Source organism: Danio rerio, chromosome 3 (assembly GCF_052040795.2).
Source record: "Danio rerio strain M-AB ecotype USA chromosome 3, GRCz13ab, whole genome shotgun sequence".
In the NCBI taxonomy this organism is placed as follows: domain Eukaryota; kingdom Metazoa; phylum Chordata; class Actinopteri; order Cypriniformes; family Danionidae; genus Danio; species Danio rerio.
Window position 1 is genome coordinate 11,372 of NC_141023.1, and position 27,071 is coordinate 38,442.

At 42.4% G+C, this 27,071-nt stretch overlaps 1 protein-coding gene and 1 long non-coding RNA gene across 5 annotated transcripts; both read right to left on the reverse strand.

Moving 5' to 3' along the window:
• Positions 1–1,624: 1,624 nt before the first annotated feature.
• On the reverse strand, positions 1,625–6,125 carry LOC147845334 (uncharacterized). Its single transcript, XR_015480349.1, has 3 exons — positions 2,907–6,125; positions 2,186–2,791; positions 1,625–2,145 (listed from the first exon to the last, which is right to left on the reverse strand). It is a non-coding gene; the product is annotated as an uncharacterized LOC147845334 (long non-coding RNA).
• Positions 6,126–6,710: 585 nt separating this feature from the next.
• LOC141381073 (transmembrane protein 106C-like) lies at positions 6,711–26,599 on the reverse strand. 4 transcript variants are annotated; one of them, XR_015480271.1, is made up of 10 exons: positions 25,651–25,754; positions 24,036–24,272; positions 23,133–23,196; positions 22,597–22,756; positions 19,277–19,417; positions 18,785–18,834; positions 18,651–18,704; positions 10,893–11,051; positions 8,631–8,779; positions 6,711–7,989 (listed from the first exon to the last, which is right to left on the reverse strand). XR_015480271.1 is itself a non-coding variant. In XM_087243846.2 (9 exons), the coding sequence occupies exons 2-8, from the start codon at positions 24,244–24,246 to the stop codon at positions 10,904–10,906; spliced, it is 828 nt and encodes a 275-aa protein (XP_087099972.1). In that variant the 5' UTR covers positions 24,247–24,272; positions 26,549–26,599; the 3' UTR covers positions 9,536–9,811; positions 10,893–10,903. The 4 variants fall into 4 exon arrangements, 3 of the variants coding, with proteins under 3 accessions (XP_087099972.1, XP_087099971.1, XP_087099969.1); XM_087243846.2 differs by lacking the exons at positions 6,711–7,989; positions 8,631–8,779; positions 25,651–25,754 and adding exons at positions 9,536–9,811; positions 26,549–26,599; XM_087243845.1 differs by lacking the exons at positions 6,711–7,989; positions 8,631–8,779 and adding an exon at positions 9,536–9,811.
• Between the last annotated feature and the right edge of the window lie 472 nt (positions 26,600–27,071).

A 27,071-nucleotide genomic window follows, 5' to 3' on the forward strand; every position in this document is an offset into this window, starting at 1 on the left:
AGAGTTAGGGTTAATCTTTGAGTTAAGATTAAATTGCCATTGCAATTAATCCCTACTTATAGAAGATTCCTAAAAATTTGCAATAGCAGTCACTTAGCCTCTTTAAAAAATGCTTAATGCTAAATTAGAAAAAACAGGTTTTAAAGAGTCTAATATTTTATCAAAGATGCTATAAAAAAGGTCATCTGCTTAACTTTAACAGAAATAACTGCTTTCCCACTATCGTGCCAAACTGTTGAACGAACTCTTCAGTACAGTTAGTGGTTTCTCCTCTGAGCCTGAAACCATGTAGCACGATTACAAACTGTTCTCAGCCTGGAATTCTAAGCATGGTTAGACAACCATGCTAACTGTGCTGAGAGATTATGCGTGTTGATGTCAGGGCTCTGTTACCAAGCTACCACAGCTGGCTCAGAAGCATGCTAGCCAGACATCCACAAGTAAACACTTCATTTAATATAAGAAAATTATACAGGTCAGACAATAGTTTAAAAAGGGTTTAAACCATAGAGCAGTCTCTGGAAGAGAAGTGAAAACTCATAACTCAATTATTTCATTGACTAATTTTATACATTGTTTGTTTATTTTATCCAACCAGTCATCTAAAATAATGAAATAGCCTATTTTATAAATGACAAGTTTAATAATTTGATTGACATGAAGCAATTGAGACCTTTCATTCGCCTGACTAATGCAAGTTTATTGCATGCAGCACTGTATTTGGTAGCACAAATCTCGCTCTGATCCAGGAGAGAACTAAACCAATGACTACATGCACTGAGACTTTCATACTGCGCATCGAATAAAGCAAATAAGAAATGCGTATCAAAGCCTATGGTAGAAAGTCAACCTTCAATAATTAAACACTGCCGTCCAAGGTACTGTTGTATGATTTCTTAGTCTATATATCCTCTAATAAACTAGTCAAATGAATGAATTTAAACTAAGTCGGTATTGCTCTTAAAATCACTAGGTTTTAACATGTTAATGAGCAATTTTCAGCATTTCAGCAGTAGGCCATTATATGATTCAGTTATACACAAGTTTGACATTTATGAGGCTGTGTAACGTTTGTGTTGTTTTATTCCCCGATCTTTAATATATACTGGGTACCCATGCAAAAATTTTCAACAAATGTCAAGCTGATAAATAGTGCTTAAAATCCTGATGTATTTTCACATTTGTTCATTTCACCTGCTGCATTCATTATTTAATGTTTGAATACTTAACAGCCATTGTTTAAAACAAGTGTCAAACTCAGTTCCAAAATGGCCGCAGCTCTGCACAGTTTAGTTCCAACCCTAATTAAACACCTGATCAAACTAATCGAGCCCTTCAGGCTTGTTTGAAACCTACAGGTAAGTGTGTTGGAGCAGGGTTGGAACTAAACTGTGGAGGGCTTCAGCCCTCCAGGAATCTAGTTGACACCCCTGGTTTAAAGGGTTATATTTTACCATCAAAATGTATAATCAACTTATAGATTGTAATAAAGTTAAGTGTCATTAAAGTGCCCGCTCACTTTTGACAAGGCCCATCCAAAATATATTTCTGCTATTGTAATACAAATGCACTATTGTTGCATTATTATAGTTTAATTTTATGTCAAGTTCAGAAATCTTAAATACTTATTCCCCCTGCAAACATTTTCAATTGTTACATGTCATTTCCCCTCCAAATTAAATTTAGCCAGAGGCGCGCAACATGACCTCTAAAAAAAAGGTGCTGTAACATTACCTATATGCAGCACCACTATATGAGCGGCATAGCAGTGTTTAGTCACTTGGTTGCTTTTGTTTTTATTAACTTGAAAGTTCTCAGCTATTAAGTTTAATTGAACGGAGCGGTTTACATTGAATTAAAGGCAACTACTGATGTGTTGTGTAAGGTTTCAAAGACCTGTTGCAGCATGAGTGGAAAATAAAACCACATTAGTGCTGCCTGGTCTAACAATAGTTTTAAAAGGGTTTAAACCATAGAGCAGTCTCTGGAAGAGAAGTAATAACTCCGTTATTTCATGGACTTATTTTATACATGGTTTATTTTCTAACCAGTCATCTAAAATAATGAAATAGCCTATTATTTTATTAATGGTGAGTTTAATAATTTGATTGACATCCTGAGCATTAAGACCTTTAATTCGCCTGACTGACGCAAGTTTTTTGCACGCAGTACTGTATTTGGTAGCACAAATCTCGCTCTGATCCAGGAGAGAATTAAACCAATGACTACATGCACTGAGACTTTCCTACTGCGCATCGAATAAAGCAAAGAAGAAATGCTTATCATTGAAGCCTATCGTAGAAAGTCAACTTTCAATAATTTTTTTTTTTACTTTGCTCTAAAGCTTTAGTGGCACTGCTGTCCAAGGTACTGTTGTGTGATGTCTTAGTCTATATATGCTCTAATAAACTAGTCACATCAATTAATTTAATAAATGTCGGCATTGCTCTCAAAATAATCACTAGGTTTTGACATGTTAATAAATGAATAATAAATTCAGCATTTCAGCAGTAGGCCATTGTGATTTAGTTTTACACAAGTTTGACATTTATGGGGCTGTGTAACGCTTTCGTTTTGTTTCCTGATCTTTAATATACTGGGTAGCTATGCAAAATTTTTCTAAAAATGTCAAGCTGATAAATAAATAAATCTTTATATCCTGATGCATTTTCAAATCCGTTTTTCACTTGCTGCATTCATTTAATGTTTGAATACTTAACAGCTATTGTTTAACACGGGTGTCAAACTCAGTTCCAAAAGGGCCGCAGCTCTGCACAGTTTAGTTCCAACCCTAATTAAACACCTGATCAAACTAATTGAGTCCTTCAGGCTTGTTTGAAACCTACAGGTAAGGGTTGGAACTAAACTGTGCAGGGCTTCAGCCCTCCAGGAATCTAGTTGGACACCTCTGGTTTAAAAGGGTTATATTTTACCATCAAAATGTAGCACGTTATATAATCAACTTATAGATTGTAAAAATTAAAGTTGAGTGCCATTAAAGTGCCCGCTCAATTTTGACAAGGCCCATCCAAAATATATTTCTGCTATTGTAATACAAATGCACTAGTTGCATCAGTTTAATTTTATGTCAAATTCAGAGATCTTAAACATTTATTCCCCCTGCAAACATTTTCAATCGTTACATTTTGTCATTTCCTCTCCAAATTAAATTTAGCCAGAGGCGTGCAACATACAACCTCTAAAAAAAGGTGCTGTAACATGTACCTATATGCAGCACCACAATATGAGAGCGGCATAGCAGTGTTTATTCACTTGGTTGCTTTTGTTTATCAACTTGAAAGTGTGTTTTAGCTATTGAGTTTAATTGAACAAATGGAGCGGTTTACATTGCATTAAAAGGCAACTACTGATGGGTTGTGTAATGTTTCAAAGAGCGGTTGCAGCATGAGTGGAAAATAAAACCGTATTAGTGCTGCCTGGCCCAGTTTGGCACAAAATTGAGCAGTTCCATTTAGAGAACGATTCAGCGAGTGGAAAAGCAGCTAAAGTTTATGAAAAATTTTAATCTGGATGTAGACAATCTCAAAGCACAGAAACAGCACTCCTAAAGGCATATTTATACTTCTGCATTAAGCACACGAGTATGCTTCAGCACAACCTGTGCATGGTTATAGCCCTTGCTGTGGCAGTCAGACAATGATGCACACCTCAATGAATAGAGCAAGCTGTGATTGGTCAGCTTTGTAGAGCTGACAAGTGTGCCACAAACTAGTCCTCATCTTCAGTCAGTAATTTCGGGGCTATTTCTGACAGCAACCTGTGTAAGGCCAGATTAAACATCTGTAAAACTCAATTTCTTCATCTTAATGTTGCCAAACTTTGACGAGCTATCAATAACTGATGCAGAAAAGCTTATTCATGCTTTCATTACCTCTCGGTTAGACTACTGTAATGAGTTACTAGGCGGTTGCCCTGCTGGCCTCACTAACAAACTCCAGCTGGTTCAAAATGCAGCTGCTAGAGTGCTTTCTAGAACTAAGAAATCACATTACTCCAGTTCTTTCATCGGTGCATTGACTCACTATTAAATATTTAATTTACAATGTTATTGTTTACCTACAAAGCCCTCAATGCCTTAGCTGCCCAGTATTTGAGGGAGCTCCTGGTGTATTAGAGCATGAGATTAATTCTTTTAAGACCCTATAGTGACCCACGAGTCTACATATTGATCCTGAAGGGTCAGTCTGTACACCAGCCGGTGACCTCTCCCATCTGCAGCTTCTCCACAATGGCTCGCTTGGTTTGGGGCTTGTGTAGTTGAGCATGGATGGATTTTTCTTCATTGTTTTTACTTTCAGCAGTGAAAATTAAACACCGAAAATAATCTCTGAAAACTGAGCTGATTTAAACCTCTCATACCTGATGCGAAAATAAAGCATGCACATCCTCAAAGATCCTTAGCCCAAACAGTTGTAATAGAAGTTTATATGAATGTTCAAGAAAATGAAGCAGATAAGGGAGATTCCACTGAAGGAAGAATTCATTTATGCAATGAGTGAATAGGTCAGTGAGAGATTACCAAGGTAACCCATATGCCCGGAGCACTGAGCTGCCCAAAGAGCTGATTTATTGTGAATAAACCTCAAAGCAGCTGCCCGGCAAATTATATTGAGTTAAGGTTCTGGACAGATTTTAAACCAGTCATCAGAAATATCTCCCAAAGGGGTAACTTTATTATGAGACCACTGCAAATGACGGAGTACTGTCTGACAAATAAATTTTGGAAATAGGTGTACGGTCTATGCTATTGTGTAGTTGGGAACTTCTACAATCACGCTATGTGGGGAGAAAAAAAAAAAAAAAAAGTTTACAATAGAAGCAAACTGATTTTCATTGCTTAAGTGAAAGCCTTAAAGTGAGCGCTTTTGTATTTGAAAGGATTCTCACTGCCAAAAGGAATTCTTGATACTTGAGATGTTTTCATTTAAATTTGAGATTTTTGAAGAGGAAACTGGAACAGGTAAAGTTGAAATATTTATAGGTGAAGGTCAAACTATTCCCATGAAATTGAGATTGTAAAAGTTTAGTGTGGTTACTTTCACTGAGAGGTTCTGGGGTTAGATGTTCTAGGAGTTACAGAAGATCATATTTTTGAAACATCCATATACACTACAGATGTTCTGGAGAAGGCATGTAAGGTTTTTTCTGAAAAGTTCTGGGTTACAAGTTTAAGAAGAATAAACATTAAATCTTCCCATGGAGTTTATAAACAAATTTGAGTTATAAATTCATATTAAATCTTTCTATGGAAATAATGGATCTTAAAGAGGGAAAATCTGGTCATTCTGCAAAGTTGTAAGTTATAATTTGAGATTTGGTGTTTTAAAGAGTCCCTATGAAAGTTCTATTCTTACTCCTTAACCTTAATCCTAGTAAATTCTGAGGTAACAAATCTTCAGTAGTTCTCATGTTTGAATTGATGATTTTTTGAAAAGTTCTTGAATGACTGCTGTAGGTGGTGTTGATGCACAATGTGCTGTTGTGTGGAGGTGCTAATCACCAGTAGAAGACTGGGCTTCATTTAAGGCCTGTTCGCCCCCGGCCACCTTCCCTGCGTGCTGTCCAAGTGGACCCAGGGAGGCTGAATACTTACCACTCCCCCAAGTGACCTTTTGTTAACACCGCAAGGTTGCCCAGGTCACCCGAGAAGAGTCTGAAGAGGTTTCTCTATGGGGCCTACTCTGGCTAATCCAGAGACCAGGCTCCCCAGGACCCCAGATATCTCCAGGGAAAAGGAGAGGCCTTGCCCAAATCAGCTGAATCCAACAGGTAGATTCAGGAGTAAAAGTTGGCCATGAACTAGTCATTGCCTTCTCACTCCGTGCTGATTTGCTCAAGAATACTTCCAGTCAACATCCAAGGAGTTCCAGAAAACCAAGATGATCAAAGAACTTGCCCAAATGTGACTAAAAGTATTCAAAGAGATAATCCTGTCCTCCAACTACTTACTAGAAGTGAAAAATTTAAAAGGTCAGGTCAAGGATCAATCTGGCGGATATATCTTTGTAGATATATCATTCTTCTACCAGATGTCTCCTCTAAGGCAATGCAAGAACCAAGCAGACATCATCCTTATCAGGGATAACCGTTGGGAGCATTACCCTGAAGAACAGGAGACCCTGGCCTAATGACCAAGTTTTGAGACACAGCATTTCGGCAATGGTGATGACCAATTGTTTGTTTGTGTTTTTCTTTGTTCTTGTTTGTATATTTTTATTCAGAATTTGATTATCTGATGTCTAGGTTGTTTTCTCATACTTTGATTATCATATTTAAGCTTATGAAGCCCTTTAAAATCGTGTTTTATTAGAGAATAGACCATATGCAAATGACTCATTAGTATTCGTGTTTTTAGACCAATCCCGTGTGTCCTCAGCTGAGTGTGCTTTCGGTCAGGTTTAATCCTTTATATCTCGGCCGTTTTTTAATGTTTTGGTTTAATTTTTTCTGCATTTTAGTCAGTTTGTTGTGTAGAATAAGTGTTGAGCAAATAAACTGTCATTACTGATCAAAAGTATTTCTGTGGGGTTACCATTTATGAGGAGTACAGCTGATTTAGTGTGGTAATTCACAATTTACATATGCAGATAAATGTCTCCTTTCAGGCAAACTGATTTATGCAGTTTATGGGAGATGATAGTGCTGAAGTGGTTATGTCCATGATAATAATAAAACACATACACATCTCAATTGTGTATTCAGATTACCTTGATTTAACAATGTACAAACAGTGTACATAATTAAAATAGAGAAACAGAAAATACAGAAGCAGTACGGCAGTAAAAACTGAAGATCAGCCAGGCAAGGTGTGAACACAATGGTTGGGAGTAAAGAAGATAGAGGGGGCAATAAAACTAATTTGATTGGTGTTAGTTCTGTGAGAGAGTTTGCTGAGGAATTAAATACATTTTACTTAAGGTTTGATGAGGGTGATTTTAAGTCAGAAAATGACATTTTAGAACAACACCTGTCATGTAGTAAATCCGTAAACATTAGTAGGACTCAGGTCAAAGACCTCTTTCAGAGAATTAATACTAAAAAAAGCCCAGGCCCAGATAATATTGGTGGTAGGGTGCTACATACATGTGCTGAACAACTTTCTGAAATATTTCATTGCATTTTTTCAGGCTCTTGTGTTGCAAAGAGTTCCTGAAATCTGGAAGAAATCTGTTCCTATAGCCAAAATTATGTTTCTGTGGGAGTTAAATGATTTTAGACCTGTTGCCCTTACTTCATTAGTTATGAAGTGTTTCGAGAGAATTATTAAAGGTGAGATTTAATAAAGAAACTGTCGTTACTGATGAAAATATTTCTGTGGGGTTACCGTTTATGAGGAGTACAGCTGGTTTAGTGTCTTCCTTTAAAATCAGCAGTTTGACAACTCACATCATGCAAACTGAGTAAAGAATTTTGCAAAACGAATTAATGATGTTAAAGTCATGCCAGTGACGAAATTGATTCACACATTCTATATTTATGTTGGTGACAGAATGATAAGTTATTATGTCATGTAGGATAGACTAATAATAATATCCTTACATTATTAACATCATAAGGAAGCAATTAGGCCACTGCATGATACATCTACACACAGCAGATAATCAGCTCCACATTCAACGAACCTGAAGGGATTTTACTCCTGCCATTCATAGAGCTTGAACATGCAGAAATACTGTACATAAGGCTACATTAATAATAATCATGAATAAATTAACTACATCCAATATAACACAGACATTATATATAGTGAAGATCAGAAGCTCCTCATGGACATCAGCAGAGGCAGAACACAGGGAACAGCACCGCTCGAAGAACAGCAGAACACTACAGAAGATCACTTGAGAATGCAGCGATCGGGCCATCCTGCTGCTGCTGCTGCTGCTGCTGCTGCTGGTGTGTGTGTGTGTGTGTGTGTGAACATCTGATTGGTGGACTTCTCTGTGGTGCCGATCAGCTTCCAGAAGAACTCTGATGACAGAAACACGAAGCAGAGAGTGACGAGTCAGAGCAGAGCTGAGGGGAATCAGGAGCACACAGCACACTTTCACCACTGACTGCAGGAGTGCTGTTAGCTTAGCTTAGCATAAATCACTGAATCGGATTAGACCGTTAGCATCTTCCTCAAAACTAAGTCATAAGTGATGATTCTCCTGCTTAAGCTGGACTCTTCTGCATTGACACTGCAGTAAGATCAGCAGAAGCTCCTGAAAACAGTCCCTAGAATGAGAAAAAGGTGTCCGTGCTGTGTAATATCACTGCGCCGCTGCAGTCGCACTACCACCGCAGAGTTTCTGGATTACTACGCCTGAATGAGGGAACAGCTCAGCTATACCAGACTAACAGCAGCTCCTCATCTTCTGTCTGTCTTAGTACACGATACGACAGAAGAGCCACGCTTCACAGAGGAAAACTCCTGTAACGCTTTGGTCCTTTGAGTGCGATGCTAATGGTCTAATCCGATTCAATGATTTATGCTAAGCTACGCTAAAACTGCTCCTGCAGATGCTGAGACCTGCTGAGGGATTCAGACATGCTGAAATCAGCCCATTTACAAAAAGCCGGAGTGTGTCTGTAAAGCTGATCTGTGTGTGCGCGTCTCACCGTCATACCTGCAGTGTGTGTCTGAAGTTAAAGACCAGGAAGTGGCTGGAGTCCCGAACTGCAGACAGGAAGTGTTGTTGGCTGTGCTGCACGTGTGTGTCCTCCATGTGGCTGGAGGAGCAGGTGTAGTCCAGCAGACAGAAGCGCAGGTGTTCTCCTGAAAAACACCACACACACACACACACACACACACAGTGCTGGAGCTCAGTCTACACTATATAGAGCACTGTAGAAGTGAAGCTGATTTGACTTGATCATCACAGAGCGAGCGCCCCCTGTTGGTCTGGAGTGTACAGAGAGAAGCTCTGCTGCACATTTATTTTAATAACTAATATAATGATATTATCGATGATTTTCATTTGTACCTGTTTGAAACGGCTCTCCATATTTTAAAATAATGTTAAATATCCAGAATCATAACATTAAAGGTAGATGTAATGTGATTTAAGATATTTACATTTGTTTTAAGATATAGATCAAATTCTGTTTCTGTTCTTTTCATTTACAGAGCTCAGCGTAGAGGATTTTCATCTCTTTTCTCAGTAAAGAGCCCTCTGACCAATCAGAGGGAAGTAGAGTCATCAGACCAATCAGAGGGAAGTAGAGTCATCTGACCAATCAGAGGGAAGTAGAGTCATCTGACCAATCAGAGGGAAGTAGAGTCATCTGACCAATCAGAGGGAAGTAGAGTCATCTGACCAATCAGAGGGAAGTAGAGTCATCTGACCAATCAGAGCAGAGTAGAAAGAATATTTTAAAGCTGCTAGTAATGGTTGTGGCTGTAGATCACACTGAACTGAGGCCTGTACTGTTGAGGTTAATCTGGCAGGTGGGAAAATTTAAAAATGGAATAAATAAAAACAGAAAAACATTTCATCCAAACATATTAACAAAACCATATTCTGACACGGCATTCAGAGCAAAAACTCAATCCAACACTTTATTATCAGCTTATTTTTAAACATGTCCGACAATGAAAAACACGACTAAAAGTCAATTATTCAGCCAAATCTGCAGAGAAAGAAAGTGCCTCAGTAAAGCTGCTTCTGTCAATGAGGAGCATCTGTCAGCATTTGATCAATTAAAGCTTGGTGAAACACATTATCATGGCATCACAGATGCAGAGACTGAAGCAGGTCACTGCTGTGTAACAGGTTCCTCCTCAGCTTCAGCGTCGCACAGCAGACATCTGCACTTCACATCAGAAACACACACATTAACACTGAGACCACACACTTCATCTACACCTTACAGTCAAACCTCAAACTATTCACACCCATGGCAAATTCTGACCTAAAGTTTTTGTTCAAATGTAAATAAAAGCTATGAAGTATATTTTTCCAGAATGACGCCTCTTGCACATCCTCTAACTCTTTTGTAGGAGAAGCCTGGGTCAGTAAAAGTAACTTTAAGTCAGAATCTGCCAGGAATATGTATAATTTCAGTCTATATATCCTGATTATTGGTCACTGATGAATTCAAGTTGAGTTTTACTGCAGAACAAAATGAATAAATAAGAGAATAATCAGCAGAAATCAGATGAATTACTGGACATTACAAACACAAGGACAGACATTTGGCAATAAGAAAAAACATCAAATAAATTAAAGCAAGAGGTATTTTAAAGTGCACATCAGCATCCTGTCAATAATTAAATAAAATCTCCCTTTTGGTCAAATCACTGCAAAAATACATGTACAGCAACTCTAATAGATGATAAAGATAGAGAACTGATCAAAGAAAGCAGAGCCCTTTCCAGCACACCGCAACACATGCTGCTCTAACTTTCAGTGTCTAGTCCAAACACTCATCAAAACATCTACAAACTCGAAAATCAAGAAGCATTTCCTAATCCAGTATGAAATATAGTCTTGCTTTAAGAAATGAGTCAAAATCAAGAGAGATTCTCCTTAAAACAAACAGAATAATCTGACGATGGAGGAAGTGAAATGATCTTGTATCAGGAATAACATCAAGAGTATTCTGCTTCCCTCACTGTCAGATTATTCGGCTTGTTTTAATGAAAATCTCTCTGCATTTTGACTCTTTATTCCTGAAAACAGCACTATATTTAGCGCTAGTGTGGAAAATGCTTCTGGATTTTTAGATATTTGGGCAAGAAACAATACTAAACTGTAAGTGAGAGACTGCAGCATCTGTTCTGAGAGATGATTCAGTGATATTGTACATCATATTGGATGTGTTGAGCTTGTACAGTGACAGGAATTAAAGAAACGGAGCTGCCTTCTGAGAAATGAGCGAGCGTCTACCGGCTGAGTTTTCACCGGAGCAGTTTCCTGTTCTGAGGATTAGACCAGGCGAGTCCTGATGGCTGGTGCACGGTGGAGTTTGAGCCGCAGTCGATGTAGCGGTACGTTTCCACAGTATTCTGTCCCGCTCGCACCATGTAGGAGGTTTTCACTGAGGTCCTGGGGGAATATAAGGTCCCGTCAAATTAAAATGCATTTAGATGGATGTTTCAGCCGGTTAGTTAAGGATATCTGTAATCTAGAGTCTCCAAGACAGACAAAATTCAGCTTTAGAAGATATAACCCTGATAAAAAACATCTAAAGTCAGTTCGTCTCTTCCACCTAAATGATTAAACATGTGTTCACATCACCTCAGACTTCAGCTTCTCATCTAATCCTGCTTAACAGCAGACAGCACTCTGAGGTGCTCGCGCTCTAGACTAGTGTTTAACAGCAGAGGACGCTCTAGGCTAGTGTTTAACAGCAGAGGATGCTCTAGGCTAGTGTTTAACAGCAGACGGCGCTCTAGACTAGTGTTTAACAGCAGACGGCGCTCTAGGCTAGTGTTTAACAGCAGAGGACGCTCTAGGCTAGTGTTTAACAGCAGACGGCGCTCTAGACTAGTGTTTAACAGCAGACGGCGCTCTAGGCAAGTGTTTAACAGCAGAGGGCGCTCTAGGCTGGTGTTTAACAGCAGACGGCGCTCTAGGCAAGTGTTTAACAGCAGACGGCGCTCTAGGCTAGTGTTTAACAGCAGACGGCGCTCTAGGCTAGTGTTTAACAGCAGACGGCGCTCTAGGCTAGTGTTTAACAGCAGAGGACGCTCTAGGCTAGTGTTTAACAGCAGAGGGCGCTCTAGACTAGAGTTTAACAGCAGAGGGCGCTCTAGACTAGTGTTTAACAGCAGAGGGCGCTCTAGGCTTGTGTTTAACAGCAGACAGCGCTCTAGGCAAGTGTTTAACAGCAGACGGCGCTCTAGGCTAGTGTTTAACAGCAGAGGACGCTCTAGGCTAGTGTTTAACAGCAGAGGGCGCTCTAGGCTAGTGTTTAACAGCAGAGGGCGCTCTAGACTAGAGTTTAACAGCAGAGGGCGCTCTAGACTAGAGTTTAACAGCAGAGGGCGCTCTAGACTAGTGTTTAACAGCAGAGGGCGCTCTAGACTAGTGTTTAACAGCAGAGGGCGCTCTAGACTAGTGTTTAACAGCAGACGGCACTCTAGGCAAGTGTTTAACAGCAGACGGCGCTCTACGCTAGTGTTTAACAGCAGAGGGCGCTCTAGGCTAGTGTTTGACAGCAGACGGCGCTCTAGGCTAGTGTTTAACAGCAGAGGACGCTCAGACTAGTGTTTAACAGCAGACGGCGCTCTAGGCTAGGGTTTAACAGCAGACGGCGTTCTAGGCTAGTGTTTAACAGCAGAGGACGCTCTAGACTAGTGTTTAACAGCAGACGGCGCTCTAGGCTAGTGTTTAACAGCAGACGGCGCTCTAGGCTAGTGTTTAACAGCAGAGGGCGCTCTAGGCTAGTGTTTAACAGCAGAGGGCGCACTAGGCTAGTGTTTAACAGCAGAGGACGCTCTAGGCTAGTGTTTAACAGCAGAGGACACTCTAGGCTAGTGTTTAACATCAGAGGGCGCTCTAGGCTAATGTTTAACAGCAGAGGGCGCTCTAGGCTAGAGTTTAACAGCAGATGGCGCTCTAGGCTAGTGTTTAACAGCAGAGGGCGCTCTAGGCTAGTGTTTAACAGCAGACGGTGCTCTAGGCTAGGCTAGTGTTTAACAGTAGAGGGCACTCTAGGCTAGTGTTTAACAGCAGAGGGTGCTCTAGGCAAGTGTTTAACAGCAGACGATGCTCTAGGCTAAGCTAGTGTTTAACAGCAGATGGTGCTCTAGGCTAGGCTAGTGTTTAACAGCAGAGGGCGCTCTAGGCTAGTGTTTAACAGCAGATGGCGCTCTAGGTAAGTGTTTTACAGCAGAGGGCGCTCTAGGCTAGTGTTTAACAGCAGACGGCGCTCTAGGCTAGTGTTTAACAGCAGAGGACGCTCTAGGCTAGTGTTTAACAGCAGAGGGCGCTCTAGACTAGAGTTTAACAGCAGAGGGCGCTCTAGACTAGTGTTTAACAGCAGAGGGCGCTCTAGGCTTGTGTTTAACAGCAGACGGCGCTCTAGGCTTGTGTTTAACAGCAGACGGCGCTCTAGGCAAGTGTTTAACAGCAGACGGCGCTCTAGGCTAGTGTTTAACAGCAGAGGACGCTCTAGGCTAGTGTTTAACAGCAGAGGACGCTCTAGGCTAGTGTTTAACAGCAGAGGGCGCTCTAGACTAGAGTTTAACAGCAGAGGGCGCTCTAGACTAGTGTTTAACAGCAGAGGGCGCTCTAGACTAGTGTTTAACAGCAGAGGGCGCTCTAGACTAGTGTTTAACAGCAGAGGGCGCTCTAGACTAGTGTTTAACAGCAGACGGCACTCTAGGCAAGTGTTTAACAGCAGACGGCGCTCTAGGCTAGTGTTTAACAGCAGAGGGCGCTCTAGGCTAGTGTTTGACAGCAGACGGCGCTCTAGGCTAGTGTTTAACAGCAGAGGACGCTCAGACTAGTGTTTAACAGCAGACGGCGCTCTAGGCTAGGGTTTAACAGCAGACGGCGCTCTAGGCTAGTGTTTAACAGCAGAGGACGCTCTAGACTAGTGTTTAACAGCAGACGGCGCTCTAGGCTAGTGTTTAACAGCAGACGGCGCTCTAGGCTAGTGTTTAACAGCAGAGGGCGCTCTAGGCTGGTGTTTAACAGCAGAGGGCGCTCTAGGCTAGTGTTTAACAGCAGACGGCGCTCTAGGCTAGTGTTTAACAGCAGAGGGCGCTCTAGGCTAGTGTTTAACAGCAGAGGGCGCACTAGGCTAGTGTTTAACAGCAGAGGACGCTCTAGGCTAGTGTTTAACAGCAGAGGACGCTCTAGGCTAGTGTTTAACATCAGAGGGCGCTCTAGGCTAATGTTTAACAGCAGAGGGCGCTCTAGGCTAGAGTTTAACAGCAGATGGCGCTCTAGGCTAGTGTTTAACAGCAGAGGGCGCTCTAGGCTAGTGTTTAACAGCAGACGGTGCTCTAGGCTAGGCTAGTGTTTAACAGTAGAGGGCACTCTAGGCTAGTGTTTAACAGCAGAGGGTGCTCTAGGCAAGTGTTTAACAGCAGACGATGCTCTAGGCTAAGCTAGTGTTTAACAGCAGATGGTGCTCTAGGCTAGGCTAGTGTTTAACAGCAGAGGGCGCTCTAGGCTAGTGTTTAACAGCAGATGGCGCTCTAGGTAAGTGTTTTACAGCAGAGGGCACTCTAGGCTAGTGTTTAACAGCAGAGGGCGCTCTAGGCTAATGTTTAACAGCAGAGGGCGCTCTAGGCTAGAGTTTAACAGCAGAGGGCGCTCTAGGCTAGAGTTTAACAGCAGAGGGCGCTCTAGGCTAGAGTTTAACAGCAGATGGCGCTCTAGGCTATTGTTTAACAGCAGAGGGTGCTCTAGGCTAGTGTTTAACAGCAGAGGATGCTCTAGGCTAATGTTTAACAGCAGGGGGCGCTCCAGGCTAGAGTTAAACAGCAGAGGGTGCTCTAGGCTAGGCTAGTGTTTACCAGCAGATGGTGCTTTAGTTAAGTGTTTTACAGCAGAGGGCGCTCTGGGCTAGTGTTTAACAGCAGACGGCGCTCTAGGCTAGTGTTTAACAGCAGAGGACGCTCTAGGCTAGTGTTTAACAGCAGAGGACGCTCTAGGCTAGTGTTTAACAGCAGAGGGCGCTCTAGACTAGAGTTTAACAGCAGAGGGCGCTCTAGACTAGTGTTTAACAGCAGAGGGCGCTCTAGGCAAGTGTTTAACAGCAGACGGCGCTCTAGGCTAGTGTTTAACAGCAGACGGCGCTCTAGGCTAGTGTTTAACAGCAGAGGACGCTCTAGGCTAGTGTTTAACAGCAGAGGACGCTCTAGGCTAGTGTTTAACAGCAGAGGGCGCTCTAGACTAGAGTTTAACAGCAGAGGGCGCTCTAGACTAGTGTTTAACAGCAGAGGGCGCTCTAGACTAGTGTTTAACAGCAGAGGGCGCTCTAGACTAGTATTTAACAGCAGACGGCACTCTAGGCAAGTGTTTAACAGCAGACGGCGCTCTAGGCTAGTGTTTAACAGCAGAGGGCGCTCTAGGCTAGTGTTTGACAGCAGACGGCGCTCTAGGCTAGTGTTTAACAGCAGAGGACGCTCAGACTAGTGTTTAACAGCAGACGGCGCTCTAGGCTAGTGTTTAACAGCAGAGGGCGCTCTAGGCTGGTGTTTAACAGCAGAGGGCGCTCTAGGCTAGTGTTTAACAGCAGACGGCGTTCTAGGCTAGGGTTTAACAGCAGAGGGCGCTCTAGACTAGAGTTTAACAGCAGAGGGCGCTCTAGGCTAGTGTTTAACAGCAGAGGGCGCTCTAGGCTAGTGTTTAACAGCAGAGGGCGCACTAGGCTAGTGTTTAACAGCAGAGGACGCTCTAGGCTAGTGTTTAACAGCAGAGGACACTCTAGGCTAGTGTTTAACATCAGAGGGCGCTCTAGGCTAATGTTTAACAGCAGAGGGCGCTCTAGGCTAGAGTTTAACAGCAGATGGCGCTCTAGGCTAGTGTTTAACAGCAGAGGGCGCTCTAGGCTAGTGTTTAACAGCAGACGGTGCTCTAGGCTAGGCTAGTGTTTAACAGTAGAGGGCACTCTAGGCTAGTGTTTAACAGCAGAGGGTGCTCTAGGCAAGTGTTTAACAGCAGACGATGCTCTAGGCTAAGCTAGTGTTTAACAGCAGATGGTGCTCTAGGCTAGGCTAGTGTTTAACAGCAGAGGGCGCTCTAGGCTAGTGTTTAACAGCAGATGGCGCTCTAGGTAAGTGTTTTACAGCAGAGGGCACTCTAGGCTAGTGTTTAACAGCAGAGGGCGCTCTAGGCTAATGTTTAACAGCAGAGGGCGCTCTAGGCTAGAGTTTAACAGCAGAGGGCGCTCTAGGCTAGAGTTTAACAGCAGAGGGCGCTCTAGGCTAGAGTTTAACAGCAGATGGCGCTCTAGGCTATTGTTTAACAGCAGAGGGTGCTCTAGGCTAGTGTTTAACAGCAGAGGATGCTCTAGGCTAATGTTTAACAGCAGGGGGCGCTCCAGGCTAGAGTTAAACAGCAGAGGGTGCTCTAGGCTAGGCTAGTGTTTACCAGCAGATGGTGCTTTAGTTAAGTGTTTTACAGCAGAGGGCGCTCTGGGCTAGTGTTTAACAGCAGACGGCGCTCTAGGCTAGTGTTTAACAGCAGAGGACGCTCTAGGCTAGTGTTTAACAGCAGAGGACGCTCTAGGCTAGTGTTTAACAGCAGAGGGCGCTCTAGACTAGAGTTTAACAGCAGAGGGCGCTCTAGACTAGTGTTTAACAGCAGAGGGCGCTCTAGGCAAGTGTTTAACAGCAGACGGCGCTCTAGGCTAGTGTTTAACAGCAGACGGCGCTCTAGGCTAGTGTTTAACAGCAGAGGACGCTCTAGGCTAGTGTTTAACAGCAGAGGACGCTCTAGGCTAGTGTTTAACAGCAGAGGGCGCTCTAGACTAGAGTTTAACAGCAGAGGGCGCTCTAGACTAGTGTTTAACAGCAGAGGGCGCTCTAGACTAGTGTTTAACAGCAGAGGGCGCTCTAGACTAGTATTTAACAGCAGACGGCACTCTAGGCAAGTGTTTAACAGCAGACGGCGCTCTAGGCTAGTGTTTAACAGCAGAGGGCGCTCTAGGCTAGTGTTTGACAGCAGACGGCGCTCTAGGCTAGTGTTTAACAGCAGAGGACGCTCAGACTAGTGTTTAACAGCAGACGGCGCTCTAGGCAAGTGTTTAACAGCAGAGGGCGCTCTAGGCTGGTGTTTAACAGCAGAGGGCGCTCTAGGCTAGTGTTTAACAGCAGACGGCGCTCTAGGCTAGGGTTTAACAGCAGAGGGCGCTCTAGACTAGAGTTTAACAGCAGAGGGCGCTCTAGGCTAGTGTTTAACAGCAGAGGGCGCTCTAGGCTAGTGTTTAACAGCAGAGGGCGCACTAGGCTAGTGTTTAACAGCAGAGGACGCTCTAGGCTAGTGTTTAACAGCAGAGGACACTCTAGGCTAGTGTTTAACATCAGAGGGCGCTCTAGGCTAATGTTTAACAGCAGAGGGCGCTCTAGGCTAGAGTTTAACAGCAGATGGCGCTCTAGGCTAGTGTTTAACAGCAGAGGGCGCTCTAGGCTAGTGTTTAACAGCAGAGGGCGCTCTAGGCTAGTGTTTAACAGCAGAGGGCGCTCTAGGCTAGTGTTTAACAGCAGACGGTGCTCTAGGCTAGGCTAGTGTTTAACAGTAGAGGGCACTCTAGGCTAGTGTTTAACAGCAGAGGGTGCTCTAGGCAAGTGTTTAACAGCAGACGATGCTCTAGGCTAAGCTAGTGTTTAACAGCAGATGGTGCTCTAGGCTAGGCTAGTGTTTAACAGCAGAGGGCGCTCTAGGCTAGTGTTTAACAGCAGATGGCGCTCTAGGTAAGTGTTTTACAGCAGAGGGCACTCTAGGCTAGTGTTTAACAGCAGAGGGCGCTCTAGGCTAATGTTTAACAGCAGAGGGCGCTCTAGGCTAGAGTTTAACAGCAGAGGGCGCTCTAGGCTAGAGTTTAACAGCAGATGGCGCTCTAGGCTATTGTTTAACAGCAGAGGGTGCTCTAGGCTAGTGTTTAACAGCAGAGGATGCTCTAGGCTAATGTTTAACAGCAGGGGGCGCTCCAGGCTAGAGTTGAACAGCAGAGGGTGCTCTAGGCTAGGCTAGTGTTTACCAGCAGATGGTGCTTTAGTTAAGTGTTTTACAGCAGAGGGCGCTCTGGGCTAGTGTTTAACAGCAGACGGTGCTCTAGGCTAGGCTAGTGTTTAACAGCAGAGGGTGCTCTAGGCTAGTGTTTAACAGCAGAGGGCGCCCTAGGCTAGTGTTTAACAGCAGAGGACGTTCTGGGCTAGTGTTTAACAGCAGAGGACGCTCTAGGCTAGTGTTTAACAGCAGAGGACGCTCTAGGCTAGTGTTTAACAGCAGAGGACGCTCTAGGCTAGTGTTTAACAACAGAGGGCGCTCTAGGCTAGAGTTTAATAGTGGAGGGTGCTCTAGGCTAATGTTTAACAGCAGAGGGCGCTCTAGACTAGAGTTTAACAGCAGAGGGCGCTCTAGGCAAGTGTTTAACAGCAGATGGCGCTCTAGGCTAGTGTTTAACAGCAGAGGGCGCTCTAGGCTAGAGTTTAACAGCAGAGGGTGCTCTAGGCTAGTGTTTAACAGCAGATGGTGCTCTAGGCTAGGCTAGTGTTTAACAGCAGAGGGCGCTCTAGGCTAGGCTAGTGTTTAACAGCAGATGGCGCTCTAGGCTAGAGTTTAACAGCAGAGGGTGCTCTAGGCTAGTGTTTAACAGCAGATGGTGCTCTAGGCTAGGCTAGTGTTTAACAGCAGATGGTGCTCTAGGCTAGGCTAGTGTTTAACAGCAGATGGCGCTCTAGGCTAGAGTTTAACAGCAGAGGGTGCTCTAGGCTAGTGTTTAACAGCAGATGGTGCTCTAGGCTAGGCTAGTGTTTAACAGCAGATGGTGCTCTAGGCTAGGCTAGTGTTTAACAGCAGATGGCGCTCTAGGCTAGTGTTTAACAGCAGATGGCGCTCTAGGCTAGTGTTTAACAGCAGAGGGTGCTCTAGAAGTGTTTCGGGATCTTGATTCATCGTCTCCAACTTTCAATATAGGACAACAGCTGAAGACAGTAAGTGTGAATGTGGCAATGAGACACTTACTGCATGAACACCACGATGTTGTGGACCTTGATGGTGGCCATTGTGCAAAAAGCACTAAAACAGAGTGGGACAATATGAAGTCAGAGAAGAGCAGATATAGACTAATGAAGATGAGTTACTGATCTGACACTCACTAAACATAAGAGAGGCTTCCTCCGATCTCCATCTTGACAGTGAAGTTGACCTGCATTTAAACACATTCAGATGCAGCAGTTAACATCATCCACAATTCATTACTTTACACTCAGTGACTGAATTCAGTCCCATTCGAGATACACTTAGACTATTACAGCATTAGCAAACACATTCCATAGTAAACTTCAATCCATTACACAATCCTGAGTACGGTAAATGATTGATCAAAAACATGAAGAAATATGCACACTAAACACAGCCAGTGTATATCAGAGACACTGAGAGCTTCTCCATTCTTCTTCTTCTATCCTGGTCACAAGGAAAGGATGCGAGAGGTCGAATAAAGTGAAATGATGAATCCTCGCTTCCTTTAGCAACACTTCCTCTCCTCATCATTTAATGAAGACTGTACAGCACTGATTCTGCTGAAAAGTATGTCGCATCAAAATGAAAGGAGCCGTGAAAACAACCCAGATTTAGATGAACTGTACCTGTCTCTGGCTGAGGGGCTGAATGTGGATGACGTTATCCAGCTGCTGAGAGCCAATGACGCTCTTCATGTAGAGCACCTGACAGCTCACACTGTCCACCCACACCGTGAAGAAATTAGAGTTGGTGAAGTTCAGCGAGCTCTGTTTAACACAACAACAACTCAATCATCAACCCTTGTGTGCTGCTGGGTCACTTTTATCCTCTCTGGGCTGATTTAGAGTCTTCATCTTTCTCTGTGTTTCAGCAAATGTGATGATTTCTGCTGATCCATCTGATTTTGATGCATATTTTGGAGAAATGCTTTGAAATTGTTCCTAAACTGATCAACACAATGTGTTCAGATTGACTCCTCTTTGGTGATGTTGGTGTCTGTTTTTGCCCCATTGACCTCCATTATAATCACATTTATTGATTGTAAAGCCATGACAGCAGATACTCATGCATTAGCAAACACAGTGAGTGTATTTCTGCACACACACTTCTGTATAATCTGCTGTTTTACTCCACTAAACTCCACCTAAATGATAATAAACTCTTCAGCACAGGCCGATCTAAAGGGTTAATGCTGCACACTGATGATCAACAGTATTAATGACACATTATCCCTCTTAATAACAACAGAGAAAACCAGCAACACTCCAGAATGCAGGAGTATCTGCTGTCGTGGCTTTGCAGTCAATAAATGTGATTATAATGGAAGACAATAGGGCAAAAACAGCCCCAACATCAGCAAAGGGGAGTCAATCTGAACAGTAGACAAGGGTTAAATAACACTGCACACACATTAACACACGCATTAACACACACACTAACACACGCATTAACACACGCATTAACACACGCATTAACACACGCATTAACGCACGCATTAACGCACGCATTAACGCACGCATTAACGCACGCATTAACGCACGCATTAACACACACACTAACACACGCATTAACACACGCATTAACACAAGCATTAACACACGCATTAACACACGCATTAACACACGCATTAACACACGCATTAACACGCATTAAAGCACGCATTAACACGCATTAAAGCACGCATTAACACACGCATTAACACACGCATTAACACACGCATTAACACACGCATTAACACACGCATTAACACACGCATTAACACACGCATTAACACGCATTAAAGCACGTATTAACACGCATTAAAGCACGCATTAACACGCATTAAAGCACGCATTAACACACGCATTAACACACGCATTAACACACGCATTAACACGCATTAAAGCACGCATTAACACACGCATTAACACACGCATTAACACACGCATTAACACACGCATTAACGCAAGCATTAACGCACGCATTAACGCACGCATTAACGCACGCATTAACGCACGCATTAAAACACGCATTAACACACGCATTAACACACGCATTAACACACGCATTAACGCACGCATTAACGCACGCATTAACACACGCATTAACACGCATTAAAGCACGCATTAACACACGCATTAACACACGCATTAACACACGCATTAACACACGCATTAACACACGCATTAACACACGCATTAACACACGCATTAACACACGCATTAACACAAGCATTAACACACGCATTAACACACGCATTAACACACGCATTAACACAAGCATTAACACACGCATTAACACACGCATTAACACACGCATTAACACACGCATTAACACACGCATTAACACACGCATTAACACACGCATTAAAGCACGCATTAACACACGCATTAAAGCACGCATTAACACACGCATTAACACGCATTAAAGCACGCATTAACACACGCATTAACACACGCATTAACACACGCATTAACACACGCATTAACACACGCATTAACACACGCATTAACACACGCATTAACACAAGCATTAACACACGCATTAACACACGCATTAACACACGCATTAACACAAGCATTAACACACGCATTAACACACGCATTAACACACGCATTAACACACGCATTAACACACGCATTAACACACGCATTAAAGCACGCATTAACACACGCATTAAAGCACGCATTAACACACGCATTAACACATGCATTAACACACGCATTAACACACGCATTAACACACGCATTAACACACGCATTAACACACGCATTAACACACGCATTAACACACGCATTAACACACGCATTAACACAAGCATTAACACACGCATTAACACACGCATTAACACACGCATTAACACACGCATTAACACACGCATTAACACACGCATTAAAGCACGCATTAAAGCACGCATTAACACAAGCATTAACACAAGCATTAACACGCATTAAAGCACGCATTAACACACGCATTAACACACGCATTAACACACGCATTAACACACGCATTAACACAAGCATTAACACAAGCATTAACACGCATTAAAGCACGCATTAACACACGCATTAACACACGCATTAAAGCACGCATTAACACAAGCATTAACACAAGCATTAACACAAGCATTAACACGCATTAAAGCACGCATTAACACACGCATTAACACACGCATTAACACACGCATTAACACAAGCATTAACACAAGCATTAACACGCATTAAAGCACGCATTAACACACGCATTAACACACGCATTAACACACGCATTAACACACGCATTAAAGCACGCATTAACACAAGCATTAACACAAGCATTAACACAAGCATTAACACGCATTAAAGCACGCATTAACACACGCATTAACACACGCATTAACACACGCATTAACACAAGCATTAACACACGCATTAACACACGCATTAACACACGCATTAACACACGCATTAACACACGCATTAAAGCACACTGTTGAAATCCAAATGCAAAGGATGGTTAGGGTGCATCATTAGGGCAACTGGAGCCTTGAACCCTTCCCATAAAGGCATTATAATTCCCTCATGTTCATCTTCAGTGTTTGTACTATCAGTAGAGACTTTCACATCACACTGAACTCTGAACACTTGACTGAAGCAGTTTCACTACTAGAGCTTCATCTGTGCTGAGCTGCTGTAAAGCGCTATAGAAATAAAGATGAACTGAAATGAATTGAATAAACTCTACAGTGATGATGAGTAGTTGTACAGTAATATTGTTATAGTTATGAATGAATAGTGTTTATCTTGCTGCTAGACTGATCGTTTACACCACAACTTTATATCAAAGTCCCTGTAATGTGTGATTTGACTAAAAGCTGGTAAACGAGCATCTCTCATATTCATAAAACTGTGTTTTCTCAATTGACATGAGTAGCGGATGAACCCGGGAACAGCACTGCACATGCGGATAACACTAATGAGGACATCACCGTCATGTTGATGAGCACTTTGCTGTTGTTTCGGTCAAAGTGCACAGTCACGGAGCGGATGCCATCGTCCACCACCAGCACAGCACGTGGAAACAGGAAGAAAGCCACCAGAAAAGACGCCAGCAGACACAGAATTACTGACAGCACCACATACAGCTTCCTGCAGAGAGAGGAAGTGGACAATCACGAGTCTGAGCCAGTGTGTTAGTGTGCTTACAGGGAGTGAAGACCCTGTCCTCATCTACTCACTCTTACCCATTTCTAAACAGTCTGAGTTTCTTTCTTCTGTCAAATCACAAAATGAGATAATCTGAAGAATGTTGGAAACCTGTAACCATTGACTGCCACTGTACTTGTGTTTCCTACTGTGGAGGTCAGCGGTTACAGCTCACCAGCTCATATTCATTCAGCAGAAATGACTATTGAGCAGGGTTTAACCCCAGTAGTGTGTGTGTGTGTGTGTGTGTGTGTGTGTGTGTGTGTGTGTGTGTGTGTGTGTGTGTGTGTGTGTGTGTGTGTGTGTGTGTGTCACTCACGTTCTCCGAGGCTGTAACCTTTGATCGCTGTAGGGGATCAGAGCAACCAACTCATTCAGCTGCCCTGAAAAACAATCAGCCGGTCAGATAACACTGAGAAACATCCTCCACCTCCTGACCTCGACCAATACCACTGATTACCTGCTGATTTTACACAACACAGAACACAACAAACCCCTCTCCTGAATTCTCATTACAGCTGCACAATATCTGAAACAGATAAAGCACATTGCCATGTTTGTTGTGTCTGTGATGTATAATGTGATAGAAATATAACTCCACAAGTGACATTAATCCTCCATGAACAAACCTGAATAAAGATACAGAATTAACAGTGTGCTGTGAGTGTCTGTGGATTTAACAGTATTTAGGAACTGAAATGCAGTGATCATGAGTGAATTAACACTGTGCAGTCTACACTGCATAAGCAATTCAATAGAAATAATCTTTGCTAAAGCTTAAAACTTTTCAGCTACATGATTTAAATCAGCTTGATATCGCACAGTAACGGGCCTTAAAGACACATCCAGATGTAAAAACCTTTCCCTCTATTGGGGTTAAAGTGTGTGATGATCCCACAAAGCACATGTTCTGATATCATAAGCCCAGCTGGACACTGCAGATCCGGCGATATCCATGCTGAAGCAATACATTGTGCAGCCCTAATTTACAGACATTTAGGGAGTGTGTGAGCAGTGTGTGAGCATCTCCAGCAGCCTCTGATGCTGAACAGGATTTAACTGTGTTGGTTATAATCACACTTGATGGAAATCATTAGGATCACAGTCTACGAGGGTCAGCTTCAGAGAGATATATAACATTATTACATGTATTCTGGACTGATTTTGAAGAGTTCCTCCTTCATAAGGTGAGTGTGAAGCTGTGTATTTTCGGCGTGCTCACCTGCTGGGATGCGTCCGGAGCCCTGGCAGGTAGGGCAGGTGATGCTGTCGCGGCCGGTGAACTCTACATAGGGGAACTGAGCAATGTCCTCCTGTCGGTCCAGCCCATCCAGAGACTCGTCTCCACCCGTCAGACAGCCTTTATGAGCGCTGCGTCTGCGGCCTGGGACAACCAAGAGCCAGCGGTCTGTCCGGCACAGAGACGCCCCCATCACAAACACACTCACAGCCCAGCAATCTGAGAGACACAATGAGGAGGAGGATGAGGAGGATGAGGAGGATGAGGAGGATGAGGATGTGCTTTTATTTTGGAACACTTGATTTAGGTTATTCCAGAATCACTCCTGAGCAATGCAGACGACTGGTCTCTCCACACAGGCGTCTAGAGGTTGGAATCACTTATACAAAGGATTAAATAAAGTGTGTTCAGTGCTCATTCGCTGTGTCGTGTCACTTTATTTATTATGACTCTGCTTGTATACTGAAATGTTCTGATGTCTTTGTATGAACTCAATATTTGTCTTGATATCTGCATCTGGTGGAAATTCTGTGTCAATAGCCCACACACAAATCCCCTTACTGATGAAAATGCGGATGGTCAAACACTTATTTTCCCCGCTGTTTATCATGTAATCTTGAGTATGGAGTAATCAGGTTATATTTATAGTTATATTTGAGGTGAAGTTATATCTCTGTATGTTTATTGGTGCATGTTTTATTGACTTTTAGAAACACATTTAGGGAACTAGATTAGTTTACTTTTGTGCATGTTGCATTGATATATACATATATAATTGAACTCTATCTCAGTAATAAGACACAGGACATTAATAACACCTTAAAGTTTGTCACAGGATATAAAACAGAAGTCATTTAATGTTTCCAAATACTTGGTTACACCTAAACACACAACTTTTTCTTTTGAACACAAATCACCTGCTTGAGGTAAAGTTGGTTTTCCATTTGCACATTCAGACTTTAATAAAAAGCTTCAATATAATAGTAAAGCATAATGTAAACAGTCTAACACAGATTGATTATAATGACACAGCCGCTACACAACACCAGCACACAGAGGTAAAGCTGGTGTTATATTGGGATATTCAGACATTCTCCTCAATAATATCATGTCAGAAAAGTATTCTCTGCAAAACCTAAATAGGTAAATCATATTAGCAGTAAATGACTATCAAAGTACAGCATTGTTCACAGTCAGCTAGATAGTGTTAATGTTGTTTACAAGTCATACTAGCATGCTAATTTCCATCCAATATTCAGAGTAACATGATAAACAATATAGAGACTGCTAAATGAACCAATGTGCGCATATAAACCCAACTTTACCTCCATCACCAGCACTGATTAACTGACTGTCAACAGTGCTGTACAGTGATCATCATTAGCTGATCATGTGATTAGCAAAAATTCCTTTTCTGAAATTATTATTATTATTTTAAGTCTGAATGTGCGAATATAAAGCCAACTTTCCCTCTAGATATTAACGTTAGTCTGTTTAGTCTGGCATATGTTACCGTCACTGTACTTCCCGCCGAGCTCACCTGGATTTGCATCAGGATTTAGTGTATCTGTGGTAAAGTTCAGAAAGTATATCTTACCTCAAACTGCAGACACGCAGATACCTCAGATTCACTTCAGCTTAAACTCCTGTCAGTCAGTCCGCTCGGTTTCATTGGTCTGTGTGTGTGTGTGTGTCTCTCTCTCTCTCTCTCTGTGTTCTGGGCTCTTATGGCGCCTATGGACACTTGACTGCCACCTGTCACTCCGGAGATGAACAGCACAAACACTGCAGCAGCGCAACGGGACTGTTTATTTACAGTGAGTCTTTTGTTTCTAGATTTAGCAACTTGTCATGCTAGCCTAGCAACATTATGTCAAACTAGCAGCTTTGACATTTATTCGTAGAAAGAGAGAGAGAGAGAGTTAAAGTGCTGCAATTTAGTAAAACACGTGCAATTAAAACACACAAGCAAATAAGGAAAAGCTCCTCATCGGTTTGACACGTGTTGCAGATCCTCACAACGCAAACACGTTAGGAAAACTTCTGCATTTGATAAAACACATGCAAATAGCACACTGAACACAGGGGAAATGTTTCTAGGGGACCCTAAAACGAGACGGACCCGGCTATTTAGAGTAGAGTTGGTTTATATGCGCACATTGGTTCATTTAGCAGTCTTTATATTGTTTATGTTACTCTGAATATTGGATGGAAATTAGCATGCTAGTATGACTTGTAAACAACATTAACTCTATCTAATTGACTGTGAATAATGCTGGACTTTGATAGTCATTTCTGCTAATGTGAATTCCCTATTTAGAATTCGCAGAGTACTTTTCTGATATTGTATTTAAAGAGAATGTCTGAATATTGCAATATTAAACCAACTTTACTTCTATCTATTTATATTATGGTTATTTATTCTCATAATATACAAAATGCATGGGAATGGTTTATTCAGGATGTTAATATAAATCACAATAAAAACACCTCACCCTTGAGAGATCACCTCTGCTGCGTCACCAAAAATTAAAAATAGTCACATTAACTGTTTACCGGAAGTTCATCGGTGGCGGTAAAACACTTGCTGAGCAGATTAAAGGGTCAGTTCACCTAGAAATGAAGATTATGTCGTAATTTACTCTCTCTTGACTTGATTCTAACTTGTTTGTGAAGATATTTTGAAGAGTGCTGGAAACTCATCACCATTGATGTCCACAGTTTTGGTTTTTGCAGCTATGGAAGTGGATGGTCACTGGTTTTCAGCATTCTTCAAAATATCTTCTTTAGTGTTCAACAGAAGGAAGAAAGCGATGAAGGTTTACACTTGAGTGTGAGTGAATTTGTCAAACTCTGTCAAACGATGTCTTTAACAGCAAGAAATGACCTATTTTTCATACAGTTTTAGCATTGCTGTAATGACAATATTCAGATTATTAAATCTGTTCACATCCCCACAGAGCTAGTCATTTCACCACTTTATTACAACATTATGTGCTTTTAGGCACTTTGCCACAG

Bases quoted from the DNA above. Each gene is read 5' to 3' on its own strand.
- LOC141381073 (XM_087243846.2), bottom strand. From the start codon at position 24,246: ATGGGGGCGTCTCTGTGCCGGACAGACCGCTGGCTCTTGGTTGTCCCA. The intron at 23,197-24,035 runs GTGAGCACGCCG...ATTGTTTTTCAG, and splicing joins CTCCGGACGCATCCCAGCAG to GGCAGCTGAATGAGTTGGTT. The intron at 22,757-23,132 runs GTGAGTGACACA...CTCTCTCTGCAG, and splicing joins AGGTTACAGCCTCGGAGAAC to GAAGCTGTATGTGGTGCTGT.